Genomic DNA, 15443 nt, shown 5'->3' with positions numbered 1-15443 from the left:
TTATATGCTCATAAATTCCTCTATATTTGAATTACAGAAACCCCTTGAGCTCCATCCCCCCCAAAAAAACCTAAACACACACCACCACCCCCCCCCAAAACACTGACAACAAAAAAATCCCACAAAAACAAACCCCCGAGGGGTGCAATTACTATTTGGTAGCACATTCAACTTTTGGACTAGAGTGACTTTTCATACAGCTCGCTGTTACTACATTGCCAAGTATGTAAGTTTATAAAAGAAAATGCTAGCAGTTTCTTGCAGCCACATCTGTTAATTTTTCTCCTGTTCCTCTCGTTTATGTAATTCAGACATATGCAACAATCCCCCAAACCACAGGAAACTTACGGTTGACTGTACTTTTGCAGGTATTTAGAAGAATCTTTTAAGTTCTACACTCGGACAAAGAACAGGACAAGTGTGAGAGAGCCAAGGCATGTTGCTGTACAAGATTTTCTTCTCTTGTGGCTACAAAAAGACTGGGAAAAATAGGTGAAAAGGGTGAATTCAGAGAGATGCAGAGTGCAAAGAAAACCATCCTAGCAGTGCTCCTTTCCTAGAGCATCTTTCCTTCATCTTCAGGCAGCCTCTACTTCAAAGAGGCACCCCTTAGGTCACACAGCAATGCCACAGTGCTCCCCAACAAACCCCAAGACATTGAATCCCGATGTTCAAGACCTCTGGAAAGGCCCTCGCTTCTTCCAGCCGCATCCACTCTGCTAACCAACCCGGCCTCACCTGGGGCAGGCACAGCTCCCAGCAGCCCGTCAGGGCCCGCTCCCCCTGGAGCTGCGGCCCTGGCAGCTGGTTATTCGGCACCGCACTGGTTTATTCTGGGATGTTTCAGCAGGGTAGCTGAGGCACTCTATCCAAACGATAAAAATTCATGCTGTTAAGTTAATCAATGGGGATTTAGTTTAAAAAGAAAAAGCTAGTTCGGTTTTTTGGAATACGCGTTTACTGCACTTGAAAATTCACTTTTCTTCTGCTTTTGCCCATGCCAGGACAGACTCTATGAAACAAGCAAGCTATAATGGCTAAGTGAAAGAAAGGAACAGACATTACAGGTCAAGAACTACTGTCTTGCACACCAGTTTACGTTGCCATAATTTATTGGTTGCTGATTTAGACCAGTTTATATACGTAACATGCAAGATGAAGAAAACCAGTCATTTATTCCAAAAATAGGGGTATCGCACAGGTCAACAATTGTATCAATGGCAAATCAAGATCAAGTCTCCGTGCAGGATCAAATGATGCACCTACCAATTTTTTTTTCTCTCTAGTAAAAAAAAATTAGGACTAAGAAGCATGACTCAACACATTAAATATTTAATTAGTCCTATTTGATAACTTGATTACAGCTCAGATGCAGTAGCACAAGAGAACACAGAGCCAGCTAGGAAACACAGAACTGCTCTACCACGAAAACATACTTTAGCATGTGGGGAAGCACTGCTTGAACTACGCTTCACCTAGAAAGGACAGCAATGTCGTCAGCAAACAATGCTGAAATTCAATTGTTTTTTGAAGTTTCTTTGGGTCTTCAGACAGTCAATTCTGGTTTGCAACAGATGGCAGAATCTTAATTTGGAAGGCATCACAAGCATTCCAGCGTCCACGAGCTACCAGTGTTACTGGAATTCAGCACAGCTGGGTGTGCATGGACCCACTACAACGCTTCATCCACAGCAAAGCCTACCTCACCACCAGCACCATCATTTCTAACCTATAAATAATCTGGGGGAAAAAACCCAAAACAAGCCACGGCTCTTGCAGTGAATTCTGTGCTTGATACTACATACACCTTGCTACTGAATAAACTCTAACAGAACTTCCATTAAAAACAGCAGGGACTAAAAAAGTGCAGCGCTTAATAGAATTATTCCCATTTTTATACTTTGTCGAGCTCTTTAGATGATATCTCTTTGTACCATTCTCAGAGGTCAGTATTTGGGAGTTTAAAGAGCTTGAACTCCTGATTTCTCCAGCAAGACATCACAAGAGAAAACAGATTAAAATTAAAGCAATTTAAAAAAATCAAATGCCCAGCATATTTTAAGTCACGGAAATTAAAAGCAGAAGTGTATCTTGGTTTTTAAATGACAGGACCTTTGTTTTATATTGACTTGAGAGCATAAATGCACCTAACAATTTTTTCTAAGACTTCTTCCAGTTAATTAGTGGCATTTTCCTTTAAAAAAAGGGTTTTGTTTATTTTCCTTTCCACCCCCTAAATTAGTATTTGTACTAGCAACAGGTTGCAGTAAGTCCTGCTCTCAGACAGGCTGTCGTATAGCAGAGCGTATCATTCTCTCCCAAGCATCGGATGCCCCATTTCCTGGGAGGTACCACAAGGCCAGCTAAGGTTTGCAGCGCTGGACAAAGCGTGGGTAGAGACAGACATCTCGGATATGGTGCCTATTCAGAATCCAGGTTAGGAAGCGTTCCAATCCCAAACCATATCCACCGTGCGGGCACGTACCATATTTTCTCTGTGAAATTAAGATCAAGAGAGTAGCTATTAAACATTTTCTTGTTGTTTATATTGTAATTGCAGTAATACCACTGGGAAAAAAAACCACAAACCCTTCCAAGATTATTTTCTGAATGATGAGGAAAACAGACTATACTCTTTTCGGGCAAGATACTTGTAGTTAGTTGTCCCTAGTTTCTTGGGGCACTGTACGGACTAGAAGAGGAAAAAGGAAGGTGAAAAAGAAAGTCTTAGCGATTCTTTTTCAACCACCTCCTCTTCTGCTCCCCTTACGCTAGCAAGATGTGAAGATCAACGTCTATCTAAGAGCAAACATCGCAGAAGATGGACGTTACAAGAGGAACACACCCGCACAGACCAGTCGAATGGAGGTGATCTGGTCAGGGCAGCACACAACTGCAGCAAACAGCAGCCAGTTCACCAGAATGGAGACCGTTACCCACTGCATTTTGCCAATGGGTAAATGATTACCTACTTTGGGCCACCGCACGTTTCCTCATCTTAAGAGCAGTTAAAAAAAACCACCAAACATCCCATCTGACAAGCAGCACATCAAATCTGTTTTACAAACCTGATCAGTATACCAGTAGTACGGTGTGGGATCGATACCCTCTCTCTTGTAGCCTTCGAGTAGCTCCTCACTGTCCCAGGTACGCATAGAGCCTCCAACGATTTCACCAACATTAGGCATCAACACATCAACCTACAGCATGCAACATAAGAGCAAACTATTACAATTAAGCTGCTGCCTGCAGGAGGGGGAGGAAAAAAAGCCCAAATTTAAACCTGTATTTCCATAACACATTTCACCATGTGATTTTAATTCTCTGACAAGAAAGAAGGCAATTCCTTTTGGACCCAATCTGTAGATGGAATAAACTGACTAGGTACTCTGATCACTAATACTCTCACCCGCACTGAACTGCAAAAAAAAAAAAAAAGCCATCCAAACAAACAGACCACCCACACAAAACCAAACAACAAAAAAACCCCCAAACTCCCCACCACAAACCCAGCTGCCAGACAGCTAGTGCTTAGACAACACAGTCTCCAAGAAGTGAGAGAGGTATTGTCATTAGGCTAGCACTTACTCCAGGTCAGCAAAGAGCAGCTCACTATGACCTACCGACACTTTACCAGCCCTTCAGAGTTGCTTCATTATTTCTACAGGATCAACAAGCCGTGCCAAGAGACACCCACACCAATGCCTGGTAAGAATTCTCCAAGATTTTCCTGTAGTACCTACTCACTTTATGCTCACTCACACTGTCATTCCCCCTCTATTTAGAAGCCTGCAACACTATGTAAAATGCCAACTTACAGATTCAGTCAGCCGGGAATCGTCATGACAGCGCTGCATATAGAAAGACTTTATCTCCGCAGGAAATCGGCACAGCAAGATTGGCTCATTAATGGTGTCTGTCATCAACCTCTCAGGAGCTTCAGGAATATCCTAAGGGTAAAGAAGGCTTTATAAATATTTGAAACCAAAACTACCCCAATACCTTGAGTTCCACATGTATCAGGCATGAAACAAACAGTTTCAGACCACATGTATCCATGCATTCATCCTTGCGTACCTCAATTTTTAAACCAAACTTACTTTAGAATAAACTATATTTACATATAAAACATGTCAGGAGAAAAAAAAAAAAAAAAAAAATCTGTTGAATTACAATGCAAGTCTTCCCAATGTTTCAGAGAACTGAGAAAAACCTAAACCTGAAACCTAGACTTTCCAACAACCAGTAAACACTGAAGAGCCTGATCTCCTTCCTCCCCAATAATGTTTTCCACAAACCTTAAGACTGCGTTTAAGTGTTTCTCTGTTATGTATACGGGTTATTTTTTAAAAACATCAACTGATCAGTTACATAGAGGAGCTTATTTGGTTTTTATTGATGTTTTCTGACTGAAATTTGGTAAACTGTGAAACACCTAGCCCAAGTTTCATTTTGATCAATTCAGCAGCTTTACTGTTTCAAAACTGGGGAGAAGTGAGGGATGACACCACAGTTACACTGACAGGGAACATCAGTGATGATGTGACCACGGCTTGTTACACCAACACATCTTGTTTAGTCAAAAAACTGTCTATCCCTAAAAGGTTTAATCTGAACTTTTGTTCAGCCAATGGTATCCCACTTTTCTTAGACTCTGAGTTAAAGTCAGAAAATTAGACTTTTCTTTCACGGGAAAAACCAGCCACACCTGTAACCTGTTTTAATCCCACTGAACACTCTGTTATGGACCTGGCTGCTGCGGGAGCGGGGACGAGAAGCCAGCTGCAGCATGTGCAGCCTTGTGCAAGACCTTGTGCAAGGGCAGCTCACAAGGCAAAACACCAGCCTGCAATGGGGCGGAAGAGGGAAGAATCCTTATTTCCCCCTGGAACCTTATGCTCAGTGCAGCATGAAGGCCTTTCTCTCCCTTCATCTCTATCATCTTTAATAGAGATGGGAAAAAAAGTAACAGCAAAAATCCCAACACATCTGATTTTGTGCTGCCAAGATTCCCTCAGAATACACTGTGTAGACTTTGACACTAAATAATTACATGATCTCCTCCTAAAAATCATCTTCTTTTAAATCCTTTGATGACTACGGCTACACCGTCAAGTCCTCTTGAGCTCCTTCCAATAGTTTTGTCCGAGGTGTCGGTGAAGAGCGAGACAGGGAAGAGACAGACAGACGACAACACAGGTTTGGGTTCCCACGCTCAAAGACATCGTGTGAAAGCCCAGCCCACAGCCACACTCCCCAGTACAACAGTACTGCCCCTCACAGCGCAGTCCAGACAAAAATCCAGGCCTCAGGGAAGTTCACAGCAGAGCTCCCTCTAACTGAAATGGGACTAGAATTTCACTCCTTATCGATATCGTTCCAGCCAAACCACAACAGATTCACACGGCACCGGTAAGCCCAACAGCATCATGGCCCAAACACGCTGTCCTTCAAGGGACTGACGCACCCCGAACACAGGGCAGTGGGATTTTGTTTGGGTTTAACTCCTAAAGCGCCTTGGAAAGACTTACTTCCCCAAACTCGTAATAAGTGCCATCTTCCTTCTTCACATCGTGTTCCTTTAACCACTCAATGGCTTCAGAATAGTTCATTCGTCGGAAAGGACGCTTAGGGGGCTTGAAGCCCTGTAAATAAGAGTAGACATAAAGACAGTTGGAAGAGTACCACATTTAAAGAGTACTTTTCTAGTTGATCAGCAAGCCCACTTCCCGACCTGAAGCACAGACACTATTCTTTCCAGCTCATCCATCAACCAATTATTACTTATTTAATAAACAAACCAAGCTCAGTACTGGGAAGCTAGAACCAAGCCCAGTAAAGCTCACAGAACAGATGCTGAAAAAGATGGCAGGAGAGAGAGGAGAGAGGCATTTTCAAAGCCGTTTACTTTTCTGTACGAATTTGTTGCCCATGTAGGAGTTTCAGAGCCATTAGCAGAGGTTCCACGGGCAAGGCCACAAAAGAACACTTTTGCTTCCTTGCACACAGAACGGCTTCAGGACCCGCCTTTGTGAGGTGGGCCGTGCTTCTGCTGTTTCCTGCCTCCTGACCCGTCTCAGCCCAAACGTTAACACCGAACCTCCCAGCATTCATCAGGAAAACAGGTCAAAATAACGGGGATGACCGAGCTGGTATGGGCTCCAAGAGAAAAGCTAGTGATGGAGATGAAGTTTGCAGTCACCTAAAGCCATCTTCTTTGCAAAGGCAAGAGAAGACAAAGGGTCTCTAACACATGAGAATAGCTTGAGAGCTCCACATTCCAGGGTAGCAAGTAAAACACCAGCTGTTTCATTGCTCCCTTGTGCTCAATCTGCCAGTACCAGCCGATCAATATCACAAGCTCTGGGATAGAGGGGTTTATTCCACCGGTACGGTACCCATTGCGATAAATCCCAGCACATTGCTGGCTCCTGGAACTTGCTAGCACGGAACTTCGTCCACACAGTCCCCTGCTGCTGGAAGAGTCATTACCAGCCATGCAGCATTTTCATTCTTCTGATGTTATTTAATATTTTTCTTATTATTAATAACAGTAAGCAAGCAGAGCTCCCTGCCCTGCCTTCCCCAGACGAACATGCTGATCAGGAAAGGTGAAAAATCATCTTTTCTTGGCTATTCATGACCGTTTCATACTGTTGCCTACCGGGTTTAGGTCATATAGTAAGCTCGATGCAGGTGATTTCAAGACTCTGTCTACTACATCACAAACCAAGCTCTCCAGACGGTCCAACAAATCCTCAAAAGTTATAAAAGGGCATTCAGCTTCAACGTGAGTGTACCTGAAACAAAGAGTCACACCATTACAAAACCACACACAAGCAACAAATCTTTACCCATGAAAAAAAGCTCCACAACCCAAAACCGCACACTTTTGTCCCCTTTTTCATTTCTCCCACTTCTACACTTAAAGAAAATAAAACCATAAAAGAAACAAACAAGAAAGACAACAATATGAACTGTATTTTCTAAAAAGACAAAGCTTCCTAAAAACGTATCAGCTGTTTCGCCCAGATCTTCCTTCACTAAACGACAACGTATTAAGACCAGCCGGACGTTCAGTGAGACAAGGTATTACCCCTCAAATACACTTTTGCTCAGTCCTTCTGCAGTAGCGTCATGCTGTCTGTTCACTGTACATGATGTCATCCAACCACCTGCTACTCCCCTGCTTCATGAATTCACTTGTACATCAACAGCAAAGAAGTATACTGTCTCATACTCTGCCAGGTGTCTGCGGGTCCTGGACTGCTCAGCTCTGTATGACTGAGCAACACAAAAAACGTCACCCAGCGCGGGAATGCAGGTCTCCAGGTAGAGCTGGGATGATTGTGTCAAGTATGCCTCTTCACCAAAATAATCCAGCTTGAACAGGGTGGAGCCTCCTTCCACCTGCGTCTGGACTAAAGTTGGTGGTGTGACCTGTTACAGAACGGGACTGTCGTTACTTGAGTGAAGGACAATGATGACAACACATGAGAGCAGTGATGCAAGGCACGCTCTTCCAGAACACCATCTACAAAGCTTCTGTACGCACGCATACAAGCGCTGCAGTCCGATACTCTTCGGTGCGTTAAGAAGAGGTACGCGGGCTGTTTGGGAATCATGCTGTAACGCTTACACGCCTCAGAAGTGTCTACGCACCTGTGAGATCTATGTCTATGAAAGCAATCAAATAATAGTTTCCTAAGAAACAGCTTTTCTCTCGCCCCTTGAGGACAATTAGAAAGTCTACAGAGTTTTTCTACGACAAAGATAGCCTTGAAGTCAGGACATCAAAGTAGTCACTTGCTGACAAAGGAAAACATACTTACTTCGTAATATCCGTTGGCAAAGAAATGATCCCTGAAGGCCTGTACTACCATGGAGCGCACCTTGAAGATTTTAGACATATTCTCGCCTCGAATCATCATATGCCTGTTGTTAAGTTGCACATCAACCTCCGAATCCTCGTTGAGTAGATTATCAGCCCCTCCTGCTGGGGCCAGACCAATAAGCTCCCAGTAGTCACAGTTCAGCTCGTGGCCTCCTGGAGCCTGCCAATTTGGAGAGAAACAGAAGTTGCACAAGTCCACTTTTTGCCCCTTGGATGTCACCACATGTGGCAGAGACATTAATCCAGTTTAAACAAAAGATGCTAGAATCCTAACCGCAGTATTTGCAAAGCGACTGCCTTGGAACTCAGTCATACCACACTTGGAAGCACCATTTGTAATCCACCACAAGTCTCTCAGACTTAATGTGAACGGGATTGAGTACTACAGCCAGGTAATTAGGAGCTTCCAGACGCAGTCAGTGGAAGTATGATTTATCACAGACAGCTGGGTTTATTCAGCTGGAAGAACAGAAAGCTAAGCAAGGCTAAACTCCTTGCTACCTTCAACTGTTCAGTGAGCGGTTATAGAGAAGATGGAGGCAGGCTCTCTTTAGATGTGTCCAGCAAAAGGACAAATGTCTCAACCTGCAGCAAGGGAGATTTCGACTGGCTATAAAGAAAAATTTCTTCACAGGGTGGTGAAATGCTAGAGCACGGACCGAGCCAGCCTGCAGTCTCCATCTTTGGAGACATTCAGGAACACATCTGAACAAGACCCTTGGCTGCCTGACCTCACATTACATCATCTTCAGGAAGTGGGTGGACCAGGTGACCTTCAGAGGTTCCTCCCAAGTAAACCATTCTGTGATAACTTACTCTGTGTGCTAATTTTGGCTGGGATAGAGTTAATTTTCTTCATAGTCTGTAGGGTGCTACAAGACAGCACACTGGCACAAAGAACCTTCCCATACACCTTAAGAACACTACGCACCCACCCACAGAGTGGAGTCCTCCCATCTATTAGAAGAAAAGGCAGACCCAAGACTGCAGTCCAACATACAAGGTATTTTGTTCTTTGTACTACTTGAGCCACATTCTCCTACTGCATGGCAAACTTCAAAAAAGTTGAAAAAAGTCGCTTAGATCACAACGGAGGAAGAACTGGCTCACTATAGGTACTTGTGAGTTTGTCTGTCGGAGACACCTGACCGATGTCTCGGCACTAGGGAGCATCTGCCCACAACGTGCAACCCTCCCGTGCCCCGTTTGCAGCGGCCCCACCAGGGCTCAGCCCTGCCCGGCTGCAGACCAGACCTCTTCACTTCTGGTCTCACTAGCTCCCCCGCGTGGGTCCAGTAGCTTCTGTCCCCTAAAACAGGATTTTTTTCATTCACAGTATTTTCAGGGTATAAATGCAGATTTTCAAAGTCTAATCAACAGATTTTTACAAACCTGGTGGTTTTGTTCATTAAAAGCATGGTATCGTTGTGATAAGACATGAAAATAGTTCATGTTTTGAGCAGTACATGAGTTACTCATGATTACTAAACTGCATAAAAGTAATTTCAAAAAAAGCCATCCCTGTTTGGCTGCATTTATTTTCAGAAGTGCCATAAGGTATGAAGGAAAGGAAACCTTGCTAACTTCTGATCGGCAAGCACCACAGGGAGCGGGCTCACATTTAACTGAGCGTGGCTCTAACCGTAGGTCGAGCTTGCTCAGGTCCTATCGCCAAGAAAGGGACAACTAGAACAATTAAGTCTATCCAAATTTCATTCACAAAGCATGCCAGTAACGGCCAACACTACAAGGCTTACAAGAAAACTGAAATATCTACAAAGCACCAGAAATAATTGTCAGTGAATATCCTGACATAGGCCTGCATGTCCTGATGAATGCACCAAGCTGCCGTCACAGATAATGGCTCCTAAAAGCTTCTCTCCTGCCTTCAGTTTGACTCCTCTTCCCGAGGCCACCCTTCATGCACAGCTGCTTAGCATGGCTTTAGCCCTAACTCCAGGTTCAGTTTTCCAAACAGTAACTGTGCAGATCTAGACTGGAATGAGAAAGGCACAACACATAAGCAGCATCATATTTTGAAACCTACAATCACACTTGCCCAGCCGTTAACCTGAGACCACCACTACAAACAAAGTTTTATAACATGAGTTACAATACACTGCCTAGTTCATACGCTGCCACGTGCTGGGGGACAAGTACAACACAGTGAGGAGCCTACTAACTCACCTCAGTAACAGAAGAGAGCTAATGCCAAATTCTTCACCTCACAAAATAAAGACTGAATAAACCTCTTGTTAGGGAAAATAAAGCTATGTCATTTATTTCACATAACTTTCCGCTGTTATATTCTAGGAAATATCTATGGGACGTAATGGAAAATTGTTTCAGGCAAAAGCAGAACAGTCACATAGTTCACCTGTCACACACTGACCCGTGGGTGACAGCAGCAGCTTTGGGAGGTTCTTTTCTCCAAGCCAAATTCCCACCAAAATTATTTAATCATTATTTCCACCTCCACTTCTCCTTCCATCGGGAAAACAATAAACCGCTGAAGAGGAAGAGAACCCAAATGCACCAACTCCCGTACCTGCTTGCCTTCAGGAACAAGGTTCAGCGTGCCATACACCGCAACACTGCTCTCCGTAGAGAGAATTAGCCCGTTGTAACACTGACACTGCAGAGAGAAAAAGAGACAAAGGCACAGTTAAGGTAAATATTTTACTTTTAGTTTTCCTGTATCTATTGGAGTCACAGGCAAGATTAACAGTCACTTCTAATAGTTCTCACATTGACAAAAATACTCTAGTGGTAGGAGACACAATTTAACAATAATACAATTTAATCAGTAGGTTATGGGGAACTTCCAATCATCTAGATAAAAGAAAAATGGATGAGGTCTGAGCACCTCACTTATTTAATGACAGAACAGAATTAAATGATCACAACTTACCAGTTCATCTGAAAGGACACACTGAAGAAAACCTGTGCCATCTCTCAAAACAATGAACATCAAATTTTTTCCTAGTTAAAGAGAGAAGACAAAACGCCTGATTATTCACCGATCCATTTGAACAGACCCACTCCCGGCAGACATTAATCACTGATGTGCAGATTATTACAGAAGGACTATGATCACATTCTTCCATCTTAAAACCCAGAGATGCTCCAGGGAAGCACTGAAGCATTAGCACAGGCACAGAAGCCTTTCAGAGCTGTATTCTGTATAACAAGTTTAAGTTTCAACAGACATCAAGAGGGTTGGGAGCGCGTGGCCGTGCTGTGACCTGAGGCGTCCCTCTGGTCCCGAGGGGTCCCAGGTCTTTGCAGCACTGCTGAGTGCGCAGGCCCCACGTACACTCAACATGGGTAAGGTGACGTCACCCTGGTCACCCACCTCTCCACAAAAGCATCCAATTACAAAAACAATTCGCTAGAAACTGCTCACGACGCCCAGATCCACAACCGCTTCGTCAAGTCCTTCAGTGGTAATTTGAAAAAATACCTGCAGAGGCAGAACCACCCCTGCTGTGAGCTTCCACGCCCCCACCTTGCTAACTAGAACACCAATCACTGTGATAGCAAGTATTACTGCCTCAACTTATTATATAAAGTAGCATGACTTCTTTTAAAACTTTGGAATTCCAATTTGCTGATTTCCCTATGAGCAGATGCTAGTTACCTCCGCAGTTTGCAGGATTAGTTTAACACACAAAACAAGTCTTTTGAAGAACTTCTGCAGGACTGGCCTCCAAACTGAAAATCCCACAAGATTTCAAGTAAGAAATGTCTATTTGCTCACACATCATGCAGAATTTGCCGTGTTGTAGTGACCACTGTGATAAACCAAAGAGGACATCTAACTGACGGTTTTAAAATTTAAGAGTAGGTGCTGTCTGATTCATTGTAAGCGTCCAAATTTTGAAGGCTACTGAGTTTGCTCCATCTCTCTGCACAGGTTCAGTAACTTCTAAATGCTTTTGGTTTACCTTGTCTCCGTAATCTGTGAATCCAGCCAAAAATCTTCACTCTCTGGCCTCTGTATGCTTCCAGAGCATCAATCTTTACCTGTAAGCCAGAGAATAAAGGCAATCAGAGAAACGATTCACCATTTAAATGGCATTTTCCACACCATTACTTAGACTACAAGTATATATGACATCTCCCTCCCCAAAACAGCTCCTCTCAGCAGCACCTGAAGCCAAGTTTCATCCAGGGTATGAGCACAGCTGTCAATTCTGAACAGCTGTGTAGTAAGGAAAGAGCATTGTCACCAGCTGTATCACAGGCAGTACGTCGGGACAGCATTTCCAGACTTCACATTGAGTCCTTTCTGTTTAGCAGGCTTACTTTGTCATGTAGGAACTCAGGACTGTGCGAGCTTTTAAAGCAGCTCACTTTGCATTTGACCAGAAGGAGAAGTGAAAACACCTAACAGCTCACACCTTAAGACTAGAGCACTCAGGTACTACAGGAAATCCAAGGTGCATTCTATCACCACAAGACTGGGAAAGATACAGTTTCTGGCCCTCCAAGTGCACGCTGGATTAATTTCTGAAGACATCCAATAGATGAGTTCAGTTAGCAGAGGACTGGATCCGACAGGGGTACATCCGGACACGGAGCTGAGGTAGTGACACAGCTACAGTCCGAACAACGAACCCAGCAGGCACCGGCAGACTGGATCCTGCCTCAGGACTGCTACAGCACTGCTGTGGTTTCAGCACGGCTGGGCCCAGCCGCCCCCCCCCAAAGGGCGGCCACCAGAGCGCAGGGCTCCACTCAAAACCAGCTTCTGTCCACGTACACAGAACCTTTCTGCACAGGGTCTGTCCAAAAATGCATCACACAGCAGCGTACGTAGTATCTGCTTGCTAAGCCAAGGACTGCACCACATCGCCAAATCCAGCAGGACTCCACAAACAGCCAAATAAGAACATGTCTCGATAAACTGCATCCTCTAACCAGCACCGCTTCTTCACTCTCCACCACTACGATAACCAACCAAAGCAAAACTAACGAGCTTTCTCAAACAGAAATATGGTCTCCACCAGCAGACAAACAGAGAAGTCTGATGTATGAGCTAAGAAGGTTCAGATACCCACCAAGTGCACGTGAACGACCAAAGTCTACACACTAGAGGACACAGATAACCAGACAACAAGGTTACATCTATGGACAGCAAAACGACAGTGGCCTCCAACAGCTGCCAGAGCCACGAAGCCAAGTCAGACTGGATCTTTGTGCAGACAAGACGCAGTAACAAAGGCCACGTATCAACCGCACCAGATCTTACACATTTGGGCTCTGGGAGACTAGGATCACTCTTGATCACAACTTTCTTAGCTTCCTCCAGGTTCTTCTCTCTTCTCAAGAGATCTTCTGCCTGGTGTAAAAAAAAAAAAAAAAAGTATTCAATAGCTGTAACCAGGCTTTACAAGATTCCCCCTCCTTACACCTCCTGGAAACTCTAATGTACACTTACAGACACAGATGGCATAAAGAGCCCTGACGCGACCCTGCTGTGGCCTACAACTGCCCTAATTCAGGACCAGGATGAGAAACGATGCAAGATGCATTTCTCACTTTTTCCAGAAAGTCCAAAGGCAATAGACTGCCATTGCTCAAAACTCACCCAGTTTCTGCCACTGGTTTGTCCTAATCTAAACAAAGGCGAGCTGTAAGGAACGTACGTGTAAAACAATGACACAGATTAAAACCAAACTGAAGCTTTTTTGGAGGAGTGGGAATGACAACAACGCTGTTTAATGTTTTTGGAAGAGAAAGATGGTACGCTTCCTCCAACTTGGCATCACCTGCAACCTACCTCCTTCTTCTCCTTAGCTTCATTCTTCATTTGTTCCCTGTGCCACAGTTTTTTGACATTTTTCATCTGTGACTTTGAAATAATGGCCCATCTCTAAATCAATCCAAGGAGAGAGCAGAAGAGAAAAGATTACTTTTGTGTCCCTTCACACAAAGCAGCATTAACGTAATTTCAACTAGGAAGCTCTAATGCGACAGCACCTCATTCTCTTTTTGCGAATCCACGTAAATAGTAGGAAACGGTTCCTTTCCTGCCGTCATCAGAGCCTGAAAAAAGAAGGAGAAAATAACAGAATCAATGACACTGCAAGTGAACTAAAGCCATCCCTAAAGAGACCGAGCAGATATCTTTCTTCTGGTTGGAGCTGCAAAACCAGGTGTACAATCTACACGGAGAAATACAAGGCCAGTCACTCAGCCACAAGCGCAGTTCACACTCTTCAGAAAAAAAAAACAAAAAACCACCAAAAACCAAACAGCAGGTGTTTTCCACAGTTACCTTTAAAACAGTCTTGAACGGTTTCTTTTGGGTCCCATCACCAGTGGAATCATTGCCCTCTCGTTCAGAAACGTACAGCTCTTCTGTAATACATGACAAATACAGGGAATGACTCAAAAAAAGAAAATTATTGGCTACCACAATGCTCAGGAAGAAACTGGACGCACACAAGGATATAAAATCTTTACGGTTTTAAGCAACAATAAACCTTCCAAACGGACCAGTGGGTCAGACGGGGTAAGAATTATTGAACATTTCCCAGTCTGGAGATGAACCCATGCAGTGAGCGCTCCATGCTCAGCTCCTGCGGAGTCCCACAGGGTGAGCTCGGGAAGCCACCGCAGAGCAGCCGCCTTTTGCGGGAGTTCCCGGGCGGGCAGGCAGGCAGGCGGTAAGGCGCGGTAAATCGGAGCCAGCCCCGGTGCGAGCCCGCTCAGGCCACGCCGTGCCGGAGGCCCGGGAACGCTTCCTCCTTCTGCCGGCGCCCGCAGAGCAGGCAGGGCCCGCGCACGCGCTGCCCGTGCCCCGGGGCGCTCCAGGCACCCCCGCCGTTGCCGGCCCGGTGCCCCCCAGCCCCTCGCCGACCCGCGAACCTTTTCGCTCCCGCGGACGCGGCCCGCTTGGGCTTCCCGGGCTCGAAGCAGGGTCGAGCCCGCCCGGCCCCCGGCCCCCTCCACCCGCGCTGCCCCCCGCCCTTCCCGCGCCGCGGACCCTCAGGCCAGGCACATCCCCGACCCTCTCGCGGCTCCCTGGCCTTCCTCCCTTCGCGCCCCGAGGCCGGAGCCCCCCGGCACCAGCACGCTCCCCCTCGGCCGCCGGCACCAGCGCCGCCCGCCGCCATCTTCCGCCTGCGGCGAGGGCCGCGGGCCGAGCCCGGCCCAACCTCCCCCGCACCGCGCAGCCCCGCCGGAGCACGGCGCCGCAGAGGCCGCCCGCCCCGCCGGGCCTCACCCAGGACGAGCGCCGCCGTCCTGCCCAGCACCTCCGCCGCCATGGCCGCAGCCGCCCGGCCGCAGGCACCCGCCGGAAGTGCCGTCACCGCGCCGCCGCCTTGCATCAGCCGCCCCGCCCCCGCCGGCCCGGCCCCGCCTGCCGCCCGCAGCCGCCGCCGGGGCCCCGCCGTCCTCCCGCCTGCCGCCCTCCCGCCTGCCGCCGGCCTCTCTGGGGCGGGCGGCGACGAGCAGCCCCCCGGGGCGGGGGCGAGGGCGAGGCCAGGGCAGCGGGCGTGCCGGCCCCTGCCGACGGCAGCCGTGCTCTGATCCGAGC

General features: G+C 46.3%; 1 protein-coding gene across 1 annotated transcript; it reads right to left on the bottom strand.

Annotated features, from left to right (window-relative positions):
- Positions 1 to 1094: 1094 nt before the first annotated feature.
- Positions 1095 to 15238, bottom strand: NARS1 (asparaginyl-tRNA synthetase 1). The gene is made up of 15 exons (XM_054810067.1): positions 15129 to 15238; positions 14178 to 14260; positions 13880 to 13945; positions 13680 to 13772; positions 13149 to 13238; positions 11842 to 11920; positions 10806 to 10876; positions 10443 to 10529; positions 7833 to 8054; positions 7241 to 7440; positions 6665 to 6800; positions 5532 to 5645; positions 3819 to 3950; positions 3069 to 3200; positions 1095 to 2495 (listed from the first exon to the last, which is right to left on the bottom strand). The coding sequence occupies exons 1-15, from the start codon at positions 15232 to 15234 to the stop codon at positions 2364 to 2366; spliced, it is 1743 nt and encodes a 580-aa protein (XP_054666042.1). The 5' UTR covers positions 15235 to 15238; the 3' UTR covers positions 1095 to 2363.
- Between the last annotated feature and the right edge of the window lie 205 nt (positions 15239 to 15443).

Source organism: Grus americana, chromosome Z (genome assembly GCF_028858705.1).
Source record: "Grus americana isolate bGruAme1 chromosome Z, bGruAme1.mat, whole genome shotgun sequence".
In the NCBI taxonomy this organism is placed as follows: Eukaryota; Metazoa; Chordata; class Aves; order Gruiformes; family Gruidae; genus Grus; species Grus americana.
The sequence above is the reverse complement of the archived record's forward strand: the minus strand, read 5'-3'. Positions and strand labels throughout refer to the sequence as shown.

Bases quoted from the DNA above. Each gene is read 5' to 3' on its own strand.
- NARS1 (XM_054810067.1), bottom strand. From the start codon at position 15,234: ATGCAAGGCGGCGGCGCGGTGACGGCACTTCCGGCGGGTGCCTGCGGC. The intron at 13,773-13,879 runs GTGCTGTCGCAT...GGATTGATTTAG, and splicing joins ATTCGCAAAAAGAGAATGAG to AGATGGGCCATTATTTCAAA. The intron at 13,239-13,679 runs GTAGGTTGCAGG...TTTTTACACCAG, and splicing joins AAGCTAAGGAGAAGAAGGAG to GCAGAAGATCTCTTGAGAAG.